The sequence below is a fragment of the Thamnophis elegans genome, chromosome 2 (genome assembly GCF_009769535.1).
Source record: "Thamnophis elegans isolate rThaEle1 chromosome 2, rThaEle1.pri, whole genome shotgun sequence".
Classification (NCBI taxonomy): domain Eukaryota; kingdom Metazoa; phylum Chordata; class Lepidosauria; order Squamata; family Colubridae; genus Thamnophis; species Thamnophis elegans.
The window spans coordinates 173797309-173813131 of record NC_045542.1 but is presented as its reverse complement, the minus strand read 5'-3'; the positions used below and the strand labels follow the sequence as shown (position 1 = coordinate 173813131).

Sequence of the window (15823 nt, the reverse complement as noted above, 5' to 3'; positions counted from 1 at the left end):
CAGAGCTGGGAATTTGAGAAGGGCAGCTCTTTATATTGAACTAAAGAAATAAAAACCTACAGAAATATCTATTTTCCTGAGAGGAAAAATTTCCCTCCCTCAGGAGGCGCCGCTGCTTTTCTCTGACAGACAACCAACTAGAAGTCGCTTTACTGTTACTCCGACGCCCATCATCCCTGCCCTCCCCCTCCCCTCAAGGTGCTCCCCTCCTTCCCGCCCTTGCAGGGTCCCTGTCACATTGCGCAGAATCCTCCAGGGGGCGCTCTCTGCAAAAGGAAGGCGCTTCCCGATTGGTGGACTGGAGGGTGAACGTCATAGCTGGCTCTCCAGAGGAGGCGTGACATTACAAACCCTTGCCGCTCTAGGATGGCGCACTCGCTCTCCTTAAGCTTTGTGGCGGGGAGGCTGCGGGAGAGTCTGGCGGGGGGAGATCCCGGCGTACCCCGGGTGAGGGGGGTTGCTTTTCCCGTGCAAAGGGAGGCGGATGAGGGGGAGAGAGACCCGCGGCCGACCCCCCTTCGGCTTCAACCCTCGGTCCCATGCTCTCCAGCCGCCCTCTCCATGCAGGGGGAAGCGGAGCTTCGGAGGAGCAGGACAGAAACCGGGGATCCCCAGGAATGCCGCGGGGATCCGTGGGTCCCTTCCAGCCCCGTGTCCGGGGAAGAGCCCGAGTGGGGGGGGGGAGGGTCGGCCTTGCGGAGGTCCAACGAGGCAAGATTGTGTGAACCTGCCAGCTGTCAGAGGGAGACTGGGCTCTCCAAAGGCCACTCTGAAGAAGGGAAAGGGGGCATCCTCAACCAGGGTCAGATAACAGATTAACAGAGTTGGGGTGATTTCCTGGCATTTCATTTGACGTGAACTGAAGTGTTTGCCTGTTTTGGTTTTGGCAGTGAACCCTACCTGCAGGTAAATGTAGATCTAGGTTTTAAAAAGGAAGACCTTTCTTGTAAGTAAAAATATAAAATACTCCAGTTTAACATACTCACACGCTCACACGACTCATCGCAAAGCAACGTCAACCCCTATGCCAGCTCTGAAAAATACTTCCTTCCATCAGATGAGTGGTGGTGTTCAGTGGTTAAATCCATATTTTCTAATTCTTGAAATATATGTTCTTTTCCATCACAGATACACGAAGTGGAAGCCATTTGTACGTCTTCACATACAGCCAAAGTATCTCCGCTAAAGTGAACTAAAATCACTCCGGTGGAAACAGAAACCATCCTCTGGATGAAAAGGCTTTTTGAGATCTAAAACATTTCTTGGAGTTACTCTGGAGACAGAGACAGAATGGAGACACAACTTTTAGCAAGTGAGGCAACTGAAAAAGACCCTTCTGCTGTTCAGAATGGAAGCTGTGGGGAGATCTGGGCAAAAACTGGGCAGAAGATCCTGGAGGAGGAAACCATCCATTCAGAAATTCAGCCCTGCAACTCCAGGAGCATCCAAGAGGCTGAGGGTCCTCGGAGACTTTTTAGTCAACTCCATGCATTTTCTAGGCAATGGCTGAAAAAGGAAAATCACACCAAAATGCAGATGCTGGACATGGTTGTTCTGGAGCAGTTCTTAGCCCTTCTGCCCCCAGAGATGGAGAGCTGGGTGCGGGAGTGTGGAGCAGAGACCAGCTCCCAGGCGGTGTCCCTGGTGGAAGGCCTCGTGAGCCAGGTGGAGGAGCAGGAGCAGGACGAGTTGCAAGTGAGACGTTTTCATCTAGGAAGCTCAGAAAGGAATAAGAAATGTGTTTGAATTCTTCAATCCTCTTTCCCAGACTACTTTGGCACTCATAATACATGGAGATGTCAGATTAAATCCTCCTGAGCCAGGCAGAGGAGAAGGAGCAATTTGAGTTTCAGGAGAGGGAACTTTTTCTTGGAAGTCCAGAAAGAATTTGAAAGGAATAATGTGTTTGAATTCTTCATCCCTCTTTTCCAGATTTCTCTAACATTCATAATATGTGGAGATGTCACACCAATTCTTGTAGGACATTGTGCCATTATTTATTGTAGATTAGAAATGTTTCCTTTCTCACCTTCTGTCACTGATGGATGTTTGGGGTTCGGACAATGTGTTCAGAGTACAAGAATTTAGTTGATATTGTATGATATCCATTAATTGTTCTTTTATTAATCCTGCCTCATATTTTTAATCCATTGTGGAGATCATGGATCTTGAGGAAAGGAAGAATCTAAGAAATCTCTCTCCAGAGCGGTTTTTCCGAAGGTTCTCTCAGGAAGATCCAAGTCAGGACACCTCAGGAGGTAATCAAAGGTCCCCACATTCCTGAGAGAAATCTCAGCTATCTCATCTTCTCCACATCTTCTCTTTTGTAGAATACATCCTCCTAATTTGCTAATTATATGTTTTAAACTTCTGTATTCCCAACAGGTCTTCGTAGTGGAGATGAAGGAATGGTTGGACACCCAAATCAAGTAAGTGGGGGAAATTAGTTTGTTAGATTTGTATTCTCCCTTTCCTTCAGGAAGCCCACTCTCTACTTCCATTTTCTTTCAGTTTGGGCTGGGTTATTTTCTTGAGCAATGTGGAAATGGGAATAGCATAATCAAGTTGCTCTCAGCTAGCTTATCTTTCTCTGAAAACTGTTGTTGGGGCACAGTGGATTGTTATTTCCATTGTCAGATTCTGTTTAAGAAATGTTGTTTTTTTAAAAGTTGATAATTCATTTTGAATATTGTTGCTACAATGAGTTTATAATAATTAACTATTGAAAAACTCCTTCAATAAATATGAATAAACAACAGTGGCAGCAAGTGCTAAAAAGAGACGGGTTCTTTTTGTAATTTTTGACTGAATTGTACAAGGTTGATTAAAAAAAAAAAGAAATAATCACATTGGGATTTTACCACTTTTATAAAGCTTTAAGTACAACTAGTGATAAGAAAAATCAACCCATTACATGAAAAGGCAGATAATTAAAATCCAATGAAGGGAACAATATAGAATAGACTTGAAGTTAAAATGGTTCTGAAATAGTATACAATCAAGGCACTTTGGGCCCACCAAGTAATTTGTAATTCTGAGATTTGTACTTGGAGTTGGAAACCAAACTAGGTAGATTTGCAAATGCTGAGAATTGCCCTTCCTGGTTAATTTTCTCCATTTTCTGTCGAGTAAGGGACATAACTGGCATAAAACCTGTAGGTGGTCAAAAGCCCTCCTGGCCACAGCTGCCACTTTCCCTTTAAGTAGGAGCCGTGTGACCAAACCGAACCCCAAGTTATACACCGGATCTGTCTGGGGTAGTACAACCCCATCTAGGACTAGAGGTGATGCAGAGGGGCCCATTCTATCTTACCCGGGTTCTGTTGAAGTCTGTTGTTCCTCATCCAAACCCCCAACAGCCTCCAGGCACAACAAGAGGATGTCCACTGCCTCACTCGCTTCAGCAGCATGGAGATACAGTGGGGCAAAAAAGTATTTAGTCAGCCAGCAATTGTGTAAGTTCTCCCACTTAAAAAGATGAGAGAGGCCTGTAATTGACATCATAGGTAGACCTCAACTATGAGAGACGAAATGAGAAAACAAATCCAGACGATCACATTGTCTGATTTGGAAAGAATTTTTTTTTTGCAAATTATGGTGGAAAATAAGTATTTGGTCACCTACAAACAAGCAAGATTTCTGGCTCTCACAGACCTGTAACTTCTTCTTTTTAAGAGGCTCCTCTGTCCTCCACTCATTACCTGTATTAGTGGCACCTGTTTGAACTTGTTAGCAGTATAAAAGACACCTGTCCACAACCTCAAACAGTCACACTCCAAACTCCACTATGGTGAAGACCAGGGATCTGTCGAAGGACACCAGAAACAAAATTGTAGACCTGCATCAAGCTGGGAAGATTGAATCTGCAATAGGCAAGCAGCTTGGTATGAAGAAATCAACTGTGGGAACAATAATTAGAAAATGGAAGACATACAAGACCACTGATAATCTCCCTCGATCTGAGGCTCCGCGCAAGATCTCACCCTGTGCAGTCAAAATGAGCACAAGAACGGTGAGCAAAAATCCCAGAACCACACCGGGGGGGGGGGGGGGGACCTACTGAAACCAGACTGAAAAGGTTTAGAGCAGTGGTTCTCAACCTATGAGTCGGGACCCCTTAGTGGGTCGAACGACCCTTTCACATGGGTCGACTAAGACCATCGGAAAACACATATTTTCGATGGTCTTAGGAACCGAGACACCAATTTTATGGTTGGGCGTCTCCACAACATGAGGAACTGTTGAGAACCACTGGTTTAGAGGATCCATCCTTCAAGGTGCTCATGGTGGGATCCAGCAATTACTTCTTGAGTAGAGGACCTAGCAGGGCCTCTTTAAAAGGAGCAGGAACACCTGCAAAGGATGACACTATGATTGTTTGGACCCACCCACATATCACCTCCTATGGGGCCTTTCCCAGCCAATATTATAATGCCTTGGTAAGACCACACTTGGAATACTGCATTCAGTTTTGGTCGCCACAATGTAGAAAAGATGTGGAGATTCTAGAAAGAGAGCAGAGAAGAGCAACAAAGAGGATTAGGGGACTGGAGGCTAAAACATATGACGAACAGTTGCAGGAACTGGGTATGTCTGGTTTAATGAAAACAAGGACTAGGGGAGACATGATAGCAGTGTTCCAATATCTCAGGGGTTGCCACAAAGAAGAGAGAGTCAAGCTCCCTCTAACAGCCGAGGTGGCGCAATGGTTAGGGTGCAATACTGCAGGCCACTTCAGCTGACTGTTATCTGCAGTTCAGCGGTTCTAATCTCACCGGCTCAAGGTTGACTCAGCCTTCCATCCTTCCGAGGTGGGTGAAATGAGGACCCAGACTGTGGGGGCGATATGCTGACTCTGTAAACTGCTTAGAGAGGGCTGAAAGCCCTATGAAGCGGTATATAAGTCTAACTGCTATTGCTATTGCTAAGCTATTCTCCACGGCACATGAGGGCAGAACAAGGAGCAATGGATGGAAACTAATCAAGGAGAGAAGCAACTTAGAATTGAGGAGAAATTTCCTGACAGTTAGAACAATTGATCAATGGAACAGAAGTTGCCTCCAGAAGTTGTGAATGCTTAACACTGGAAGTCTTTAAGAAGATGTTGGATAGCCATTTGTCTGAAACGGTATAGGGTTTCCTGCCTAGGCAGGGGGTTGGACTAGAAGACCTCCAAGTTCCCTTCCAACTCTGCTATTGTATTGTATTGTAATAGGGCATGGATCTAACACACAGGTAATGGCATTTGCATTCTACAGAACCCTTCCTCAGACCCAACAGAATCAAACTGTTCTCAGATAACTAGGCGAGTCAGTTCCATGGGCATCTGCATAGGACTTGCACCATGTTTGCAATCCAACTGTGAGCGAATGAGTGAACTCTAAATGAAGAGATGGTAGGGAAGCAGCTAAAAGGTAGATGATGGATCAATCAATATGCAGTGGGTTAATATCACTGGATGGCACTGAAAGTACTGAAGAATAAATGAAGTTGACAAACATGGCTAAAATATTTCTTTAGGCAAGAGTTTTTGGCTTCATAAATTTTTTCAGCTAAGCCTCAGAATCCTACCAAACACAGCCATGTAAGTTAGTGCATATCTTTGGCTTGGGAATTTGTGAACGATGGAGCAGACCTTGCAAATCGTCCTAGTCTTGTTCTGTTCCTTTTTCCCATATTCAGGAAGGTTCCGTGGCCTATGAGGAGGTGGCTGTGTATTTCTCGGAGGAGGAGTGGTCTCAGCTGGATCCTGACCAAAAAGCGCTGTATTGGGAAGTCATGCGGGAAAATCATAGGAACGTGGCCTCTCTCAGTAAGGACTTGCTACCCTGCAGTCAAATTGCTTAGGAAGTCATTCTGTAATCAGATGCCCATCAGTTGTGCTGCGGGGCAATCGTGCTGTTCTGCACCTTGTAGAAAAATGCAAGGCAGCCTGTTTGAGTGGAAGCGGTGGTCTTAGAGCTCTGGTTGATTCCCAGAAACCTACCTCAAGCCCAGTCTTGGCTCTACTGCTGAGGGCCACTGTTCAGGGTGGTCTGGATGGGGGAAAGATAGAGAATTGTTTATCTTTTGTTTCATGTATGTGTGTGATGCCAGCTAAGTTAAGCATCTTTTAAACGTTTGACATGCCGAGTCGAATTTTTTTGCCATCTCTGGGCTAAATAGTGCCATTTTCCAATTGCAAACATGTTTTTGAGACTTAATAGAAGAACTCTTGATTTCCTCCCCTGCAAACATATAGTTTTGGTGGAAGAAAATGATTAATAAAGGAAAGATAATTTGTATGGGAAGAAAAAGATGTTTCAAAATTTACTTACTGTATTTTTCGGAGTATAAGATGCAGCAAGGTTTTGAAGAGGTAAAACCTTGCACTTTGCAACCCTCCCAAAAATGGAAAACAGGCACGTCTCCCCCCCCCCCAAAGGCATAAATAGCCTTTAGGGAGCTTTTAGAGTGCTCCTGGGGACTGGGGGGGGGCAATTTTTGCTCATTTCTGCCCTCCACAGCCCCCAAGAGCTCTCTAAAAGCTTCCTACAGTCATTTTGGTGAAGGGGGTGGAGTTTTGGCAGGCAAAAAATGCTGTATTCAGTATATAAGACACCCAGATTTTCAGTCTCTTTTTTGAGGTAAAAAGATGTGTCTTATACTCTGAAAAATACGTTTGTTGTTACAGGTCTTTCCTGGAATTGGCACCTTGAATAAATGTTCAGTTTTCTCCTAATTCCTTCTCGGACATTTCATTTCCCCTGATTCTCCCCTAACTCAAATCAGAATAATTCTAAATAAAAAAGGATGTTTGCAATATTGGTGATTAGTGGCAAAACAGGATGTTTTAGAACTTTTAATAGCTTTTATAACTCATGCCCTTTATGTGAGTCTTTATTGATTAGCCCTTGGGCCATATCAAAGGGCAAAGTTCCAGAAACAAATTATTATTAAAAATTTGATAAAAGCAATTTAAAATGCAATTGGAATAAAATATGATTTAAAATGAAATTGGAATAAAATACAGTCTAAAATAAAATTGGAGTAGAATACAATATTTAGGATATAGATATATGATAAAATTATATGTTGGTGTCACCCCTGCAATTTACTCCAATCAGTCCCACATATGCAGATCTCAATTGAACCGTTTTGCTTAAGTACTGTGCTGTGTTAAATATTATTTAGAAATTATCATTTCTGTACCATGCCACTGTAAGCGTTCAAACATGTAACGTATTGGAATTTGACCTGAATTCAGAGGGAAATTCATAGTACTTCCTATAGTTTGATCCTTACCATAACTTTGATGTCATTTTCATTTTTCCATTTTTTTAAAGGCGATGATGGGCAGGAGAATAAAGATTCCTATGAACCATTACAAGGGATAACTGGTGAAGAGAGAATGGAGACAACTGCAGTTGGAATAGAAGTGGAAAGATGTGAGAAAAACCAGCCTGACAATTGGAATCAGGAAAGCTCCTCTTCCGTTGATGCTCCAGTGCAAGACTTTGTGGTCCAACAAGGGAAAATAAAGGAATATTTTGGGGAAAGTGTGAAGCAAATCAAAGACCAATTAGATGCAAATGGACGCTATCCATACCAAACTAATGGAGCAGGTAATATATTCACAGACAATGGAAAAGATTACAACTAGACATTCATTCTTTCTCATGGAAATAGGTCCCCTCGCTGCAGAACTCAGGCAGGCGAAAGAAAGTGCTTTAGTCAGTGGGGTGTTGGGGGAGAGGAGAGAATGCTCAGCCATTCTTTCCTCTCCCGCGACACCCCACTGACTAAAACACTTTCTTTCACCCGCCTAAGCTCTGCCGCGGGCAAAAGAAAGTACTTTAGGCTCAGGCGGGCGAAAGAAAGTGCTTTAGTCAGTGGCGTGTCGGGGGAGAGGAGAGAATGCCTGAGCTCTGCCACCGAAAGTGCTTTCCCTTGCGAGCTTTCCCCCGTGATCCGGGCCAAGCTGCAAATGATCGATTGGCAGCTGCGGCTCAGATCGGGCGCTTCTTGGTGGGCTGGAAGGCGAAGGGAAAAAAAGCAGCTGGTGAAGTTGCCAGGAGAGAGCCCAGGAGGAAAGGTGTGCGACGAGAGGAGAGGAATCTAAGGCGAAAACAGCACGTGGCTCTCCCCGACAAGCTTCCTCGCCCCTCGCTGCTTTTCTCCGGTTACTGCGCTTTGTTGGAAGTTGCCCACCACCACCCCCTTCTGGAGCGTGGATGCAAATTGGCAATAGTGCTTTTTATTATCCGAGGTGAGCTAATAGTAGAATCCAGTCATTTCTCCTGAGCTAAGGCCATGCTTATTCCCTTTTAACCACCTGAGGTTCCTTTGGTAACATATGGGGATGGCTGCTCCCTCCCCCCACCTCAAGCTCCAGGAGGAACATGTTTATTCTTCATTGTTTTCTAATTTCTACTCACCCCTACCTGCCATTGAGGGCTTTAACTTTAAGCATACTGCTGCTGAGGGATACATTGGGGGAAAGAGTAGGAATTCCTCCTCCCCCCTTGCCTTTCATTTCCTCTTCCTCCATTCCGAATTAAATATGCAGAAAACCTCACCTGAAGCAACTTTTGCAGGTCAACATAAATACGTCTGTATTAGAAATGTTCCTTATTCAACGGCTTATACAAACATCCAATGCAGGCAAAACATATTAAATTAATTATTAATATTTAACTTGCCTTAAATACATTCCAAAACTTCTACCCAGGGCTGTAGGGGACGATATGTTTTCAATAGTGTATGCCATTCCCTGCTAAACTTTATTACTGATAGCTGTTCATTTCCAAGTAGAACTGAAGTAGAATATTAATTGTCACCATTTTCTATGCAATTGCAAAGAGATCAAAGATGTCACAGTTCTCCCTTCATGATGATCATTTGTTGTGTTTCAATAGGAGACAGGTAGTCCCGAACCTATGACCACAATTGAACCTAAAATTTTATTTTGCACAGTAAGACAATTACATGAATTTTGCCCCACTCTACGACTGTTCTTGTTGCAGTTGTTAAGTGAATCACTGCAGATGTTAAATTACTAACATGGTTGTTAAGTGAATCTGGCTTCCACAATTGACTTTGCTTGTCTACTGTCAAAAGGTTGCAAAGTGTCAGATGGTCGCACAATGTGATCACATGACTCCAGGACCCTGCAACCATCATAAATATGAACCAGCTGCCAAGCATCTGAATTTTGATCATGTGACCATGGGGATGCTGCAATGGTCATAAGTGAAAAACTGTCTTAAGTCACTTTTTCAGTGGTGTAACTTTGAATAGTCACTAAATGAACAGTTGTAAGTTGAGGACTACCTGTATGCTGTTGAAGTACTGAAATGTCTTTGTTATATTTTGTAAATGTAAAATGCTTCTGTTCCTCCGGATCTTGGGTAATGCCGGCACAATTGTGGAATCTTTGTGTCACCTGCTGTCGCCTTGTGATTCCACCAGGGAAAGTACTGAACTTTTGAAGATCCATGTGGATCTCCATCCATGCAGACAATGCCAGAAACTAATCTCTTGGTGATTCTGTATGAGAGTTAAAAAGTCAAGTGCAGTCATTCATTTTTTCTTCCCTATCTTTTTCACTTTCAGAAATGGAGGATTACATTTCTAAACTAAAAAAGTTTTCTAAACTGGACTATCAATCAAAGAAGGAGGTAATAATTAAAGGAAGACCAACGCCGAAGCTAAAGGGCCTGCTTCAGAGGCATAATCAGAAAACCCGCTCTTTCCAAACGGAGTGGTATACACGAAAAGACTGGCTGTGTGGATGTTCAGTAAGAAACCGCCTTTTCTGCTTTCCCTGCCTTCTTTTCTCAACTTGCGGCAATGTCTGGACTCAGATGGGATATTGTGACCTGAAGAATTTGCAAAGAAGCCTCATCAAACATGAGCAGTCGACCACCCACATACATAGTCAGATCTCACTAAAAACGTTCAGCGTGCCCAGGATAGACATAGCTTTAGATGAACAACGCAGACTCAACATCAACACCCACAATGCTAAGGTAAAGGAAAACCGAGAGATTTTAAAAGATCTCATCGATGTCACCTGCTTCCTCGCCAAACAACAGCTGGCATTTCATGGAAATGATGAAAGTACAGACTCTACGAATCGTGGAAACTTTGTTGAACTCTTACATGGTTTTGCTGAGAAAGATGACAGGCTAGCTAAACATTTGAAAACATCCACTGTATTTTCCGGCTTGTCAAACAGAATACAGAATGATTTAATTGAAGCAGTCAATGATGTCATTAGAAATGACATTAAAAAAGAGATCAGTGCAACTCCATTTGTTGCTGTAGAAGTAGACGAGACCACAGATGTCACAAACCAAGCTCAGATTTCTGTCATACTGCGGTATGTGGCTATGACTGATGCCAATTGTGAGGTGAAGGAGGCGTTTTTGGGATTTGATGATGTGAGGGAGGACAGACGCGCTCCCGCAATTGCTGAGTATATCCTGAGAGTGTTGGAGAAGTATCACTGTATTGGAAAGCTTGTAGCTCAAACCTATGATGGGGCTGCTGTAATGACATCAGAACTAAATGGCGTGCAAGCTAAAATAAAAGAAAAAGTGCCCGAAGCCATGTTCACACACTGTTATGCACACAAGCTGAACTTGGTGCTTTTCAATTCAGCAAAGTGCATGCCGGAGTGTCGCACATTTTTTAAAACAGCTGAGGGGCTAGCGTCATTTTTCAGCAAGTCCACAAAGCGCACTCACTTGCTGGATGATGTTGTTAAGCGCCGTTTACCCAGAGCAGCACCCACAAGATGGAGTTCTACCTCTAGGCTGGTGCAGACAATAAGCATGCACCAAAATGATCTGCGCACATTATTTCATGTCATTCTAGAAAATCCTGACAACTGGGACAATGACACACTAATGATGGCAGCAGAATACGATCGGTGGCTGTCAAAACCATCAACATGCTTTCTCCTTATGGCATATGAGGACATTTTCAATGAAACTGACACACTTTTTAGAGTACTGCAAAACCAGGTGATGGACATCGAATATTGTCTTGCACGTATCCGCGACACCTTTACAGCTCTTGAGCGCATGAAACTGGAGTTCAACAGTTTATATGACCGATTTGAGAAGAAATGCAGCTCACTTGGTCTGACAGGGACTGGATGTAGAGAGACGGTTATATCTGAACAAAAACGAGTGTTTTATAACATTTTGGAGAACATAAGCCATCAAATGCAGGCTAGGTTTGATCATTTTGGTGAGTTGACTTTCCTTGGTTTGGTGGATTGCGCAAAATTTAGTGAAATGTCCCGACGTTTTGATGACACGAAACTGCAGAGCCTTTCAAAATATGCCAGATTTTTTGACTTTGTGAAACTGAAGGCGGATCTCGTTGGACTGTACAGCTCAAAAGTGATCAGGGATACATGTAAATCTCCTGCACAGCTTCTTAGCTTTTTGGCCCAGAAAGATCTCATTCAGACTGTTCCTCAGGCTACAAAGTTGCTCCAGCTTGTGCTCACTGTTCCAGCTATGACAGTATCAGTGGGGCAGTCATTCTCAGCACTGAAGAGACTAAAAACATACAATCGGAACAAGACTAATCAAGAACGACATTCTTCCCTGGCCGTGATCGCCATTGAGACAGAGAGACTTTTAAAATTAAAAGAAGATAAGGAAAAATTCTACCAGCAAGTCATAGATGCTTTTGTTCAGAAGGAGCGGCGGATGGACTTCATTTATAAGTAATGGTAAGATCCATAATAACTTCCTTTTTTCAATTAAATGTGCTTTCTTTGTATGCTACAGTATGTGTAAAGAATGCTGATATGAGACCTTAAACATAACCCTTTAACTGCTGCCAATTAAATGTTGGATCATTTGTAGGATTTTAATGTTTGTAAATCTGATAGTGATGACATCAGTGCCTCACCAGCCATAAACCTCACCGCACGTCACTGGTTGAGAGTGAATAGAAGTATTCCTGAGTTTTTTCTTTGCGGCTATATGATTTTGGCAAAAGAAAATGAATAGCAAAGAGAAGGCAGTTTGAATAGAAAAAAAGGATTTGTTTCAAAATTGTTTTAGCTCTTACAGATCTCTGCTGAAATGAATTGACTCTAATAAATGTTAGGCTATCTCCTACTACCTCCTTGGATGTTTCCTCTGATTATTGCTTAAGTGAGAGCTAATATGTATGATAAATTGTAGAGAGAGATTTTCTAGATATTTCCAAAGTTTCTCTAGCTTATGAATATAGAAATTGAAATTTCTATACCATGTCATTGTAAGCATGCAAACGTGAAATATGTTGGAATGTCACAAAAATTCATATGACTTCCTACGGTTTGATGTTTTTCACTAGCCATTTTTCTTTTCTTCTGAAGGTAATAATGTGCAGGAGAATCAAGATTCCTGTGAACTGTTCCAAGTGATCAATGCTGGAGATAGAATGGAGAAGTCTGCAGTTCAAAAGGCTGTAGGAAGACACGAAAGAAACCAGTTAAATAACTGGAACCAGGAAAGCTCATCTTCTATTGATGCTTCAGTGCAAGAGTTGCTTCCCCAACAAGGGAATATAAAGAAATGTTTGGAAAAGTGTGGAACTAATCAAAGCTAACTTACATTTTCAATCCAATACAATGGGACTTTAAATCTTTTGCCTGGAAATAGATCCCTTATATCTCCAAAGGAAATCCACATAGAAGAGAAGTCTTATGAATGTGAGGAATGTGGAAAAAGCTTCAGAAGAAGCAATCATCTTACTTTTCATAAAAAGTCCCATGCAGGACAGAAGCCATATAAATATATGAAATGTGGAAAAAGCTTTCGTACCAGTTGTGATCTTACTATACATAAAATGACTCATACAATGAAGAAAACATATAAATGCATGGAATGTGGAAAGAGCTTTAGTTCTAATGGTGGTCTTTTTTACCATAAAAATATCCACCAAGGGAAGAAGCCATATAAAAGCACTATGTGTGGAAAGATCTTTGCTCATAGAAGTCAACTTACTAAACATATTAGGAGTCACATAGAGAAGCCACATAATTGTAAGGAGATTCAAAAGTGGCCGAATACAAATTGTTCCCTTATTCTCCATGAAATGATCAACAGAAGGCATTTAACTGTGTGCAGTGTGGAAAAGGCTTTCACAGGAACTATAGTCTTACCATCCATAAAAGGATCCACACAGGGGAGAAGCCCTATAAATGCATGGAGTGTGGACAGACTTTTGCTGCAAGGAATTATCTCATTTACCATCACAAGATCCATACAGGGGAGAAGCCATGAATGCATGGAGTGTGGGAAAGCCTTTGCTTACAGGAGTAAGTTTGTGAACCATAAAAGGACCCACACAGGGGAGAGACCATATAAATGCATGGAGTGTGGAGAGAGTTTTGCTGCGAAGAATTATCTCACTTTCCATCACAAGATCCATACAGGGAAGAAGCCATATGAATGCATGGAGTGTGGGAAGGCCTTTATTCAAAAGAGTAAACTTACCACCCATAAAAGGATCCACACAGGGGAGAAGCCCTACAAATGCGCAGAGTGTGGAAAGACCTTTGCTCAGAGCTACAATCTTACTTCCCATAAAAGGATCCACATCGGGGAGAAGCCATATAAATGTGCAGAGTGTGGAAAGGACTTTGCTCATAGCAGTAGTCTTATTTCCCATAAAAAGATCCACACAGGTGAAAAGCCATATAGTTGCAAGGAATGTGGAAAGTGGCTGAAAACAAAACGTTCCCTTATACACCATGAAATGATCCACACAAGCCAGAAGGCATTTATATGTGTGCAATGTGGAAAGGGCTTTCGGAGGAATTGTGATCTTACCATCCATAACAAGGTCCACACAGGGGAGAAGCCATATAAATGCACGGAGTGTGGAAAGACCTTTGCTCAGACCAGTGGGCTTATTTCCCATAAAAGAATCCACACTGGGGAGAAGCCATATAAATGTTTGGAGTGTGGAAAGAGATTCAGTCGGAGTGATTGTCTTACTTCTCATAAAAGGATTCACACAGGACATGCCATATAATTTTGTGGAATGTGGAAAGGGTTTCTACAAAAATTGATCACTGATGTTACATAAAAGGATCCATACAGTAGAAAAGCCTTATATAAGCCTTATTTTCCACCATAATTTGCAAAAAAATTCTTTCCAAATCAGACAATGTGATTGTCTGGCTTTGCTTTCTCATTTTGTCTCTCATAGTTGAGGTCTACCTATGATGTCAATTACAGGCCTCTCTCATCTTTTTAAGTGGGAGAACTTGCACAATTGGTGGCTGACTAAATACTTTTTTGCCCCACTGTATGTGCATTTGTGCCGACAAATAAATAAAGGGAGACTAGTATAGATCTATCTCAAGCTATTTAGTTCTCATTAGCTAGCCACACAGGACAGATGCCATATAAATGTGTGTATTGTGGAAGAGGCTTACGGTCGTGGGATGGTCTTTTTTACCATAAAAGGATTCACACCGGGGTGGGGGGACTATATAAATGCATGGAGTGTGGAAAGATCTTTGATCGGAGCAATAATCTTACTTCTCATAAGATGATCCACACAGGAGAGAAACCACATAAATGCATGGAGTGTGGAAAGGCCTTTACTCAGAAGAGTCATCTTACAGCCCATAAAAGAATTGAGCATTGAGCCATATTTCTCCCTCTGGAGGCTTCAGGTGGCTTCCCTGAAGCCTCTGGAGGGAGAAAACAACTTTACGGGCAACCCGGAAGTCAGAAAACGAGCCGTTTCCGACCTCTGGAGGGCCTCTGGGTGGGTGGGGGGCGGGGAAGCCATTTTCGCCCTCCCCAGGCTCCTAGAAAGCCTCTGGAGCCTGGGGAGGGCGAAAAACAGGTCTGCCGTGCCATCGTGTGCCAAAAGAGGAGAAGGGCACATAGTATTGTGGGTGTGGGCACGCACACACATGACTAACCTCCCCATGCTTCCCTTGCTTTTGACACACAATGGCAAAAAGGTTAGCCATCACTGATTTAGAGCTTGTAAGTTGAAAAATGTTTTTTCCCAGAAGATTCCAAAAAGGTTTTGATATTAAGTTGATCTGGCTTTATTGATGTTTCTAATTTTTAATCCAGATTACTTTCATAGCAAGGCTTTCACAACAACTTTGGTAATTCCTCTCAATGACCAAAGATGTCCTATATCAAAATGGCTGCAAGAAGAAGAAAAAATAATCAAGGAGAGATCCAACCTAGAACTAAGGGGGAATTTTCTGACAGAACAATTAACCTGTGGAACAAATTGCCTCCAAAAGTTATTGGATGCTCCATCACTGAAGATTTTCAAGAAGAGACTGGACAACCATTGGTTTGAAATGGTATAGGGCAGCAGCCCCCAACCTTTTAGGTACCAGGGACTGGTTCCATTGAGAGAGGTTTTTCCATGGATCGGAGGGGGCATGGTTTCATATGCTGCCTGCATCCCGCAGATGGGATTTTGCTTGTTTCCTCAGATCGATTTTTGGCATGCTGCAGACCAGTGCTGGTCCACGGACTGAGGGTTGGAGACCCCTGATACAGGATTTCCTGCCATAGCAGGGGGTTGGACTAGAAGACCTCCAATGCCCCTTCTGTTATTCTACTATTCTGTCTCTACTACCCTGACTCAAAATACCACAGAAGTACATTTAAAATTTGTCTATTTCCAAGTTAGTTATTCTAATGATTTCTATGGCCATACAGAGAGTTAAGAACCATCCTTTAAATGTATCCGGTTACAAATGGCAATTGAGAGGGCTGTATAAATCGAATGCCTAAGTAAATAAATCAACATTTGAGCTTCTAGTCACCTCCCAAATTCCCCA

General features: G+C 42.6%; 2 protein-coding genes across 3 annotated transcripts; both read left to right on the top strand.

Moving 5' to 3' along the window:
* Positions 1 to 358: 358 nt before the first annotated feature.
* On the top strand, positions 359 to 12447 carry LOC116503331 (zinc finger MYM-type protein 1-like). Of its 2 annotated transcripts, XM_032209680.1 has the most exons (8): positions 359 to 447; positions 1129 to 1695; positions 2159 to 2258; positions 2386 to 2429; positions 5683 to 5812; positions 7326 to 7604; positions 9595 to 11731; positions 12368 to 12447. In XM_032209680.1, the coding sequence occupies exons 2-7, from the start codon at positions 1291 to 1293 to the stop codon at positions 11727 to 11729; spliced, it is 3093 nt and encodes a 1030-aa protein (XP_032065571.1). In that variant the 5' UTR covers positions 359 to 447; positions 1129 to 1290; the 3' UTR covers positions 11730 to 11731; positions 12368 to 12447. The 2 variants fall into 2 exon arrangements, with proteins under 2 accessions (XP_032065571.1, XP_032065573.1); XM_032209682.1 differs by lacking the exons at positions 359 to 447; positions 1129 to 1695; positions 2159 to 2258; positions 2386 to 2429 and adding an exon at positions 3890 to 4012.
* A 93-nt stretch (positions 12448 to 12540) lies between these two features.
* Positions 12541 to 14187, top strand: LOC116503388 (zinc finger protein 501-like). Its single transcript, XM_032209781.1, has one exon. The coding sequence runs from the start codon at positions 12790 to 12792 to the stop codon at positions 14029 to 14031; it is 1242 nt and encodes a 413-aa protein (XP_032065672.1). The 5' UTR covers positions 12541 to 12789; the 3' UTR covers positions 14032 to 14187.
* The last annotated feature ends 1636 nt before the right edge of the window (positions 14188 to 15823 follow it).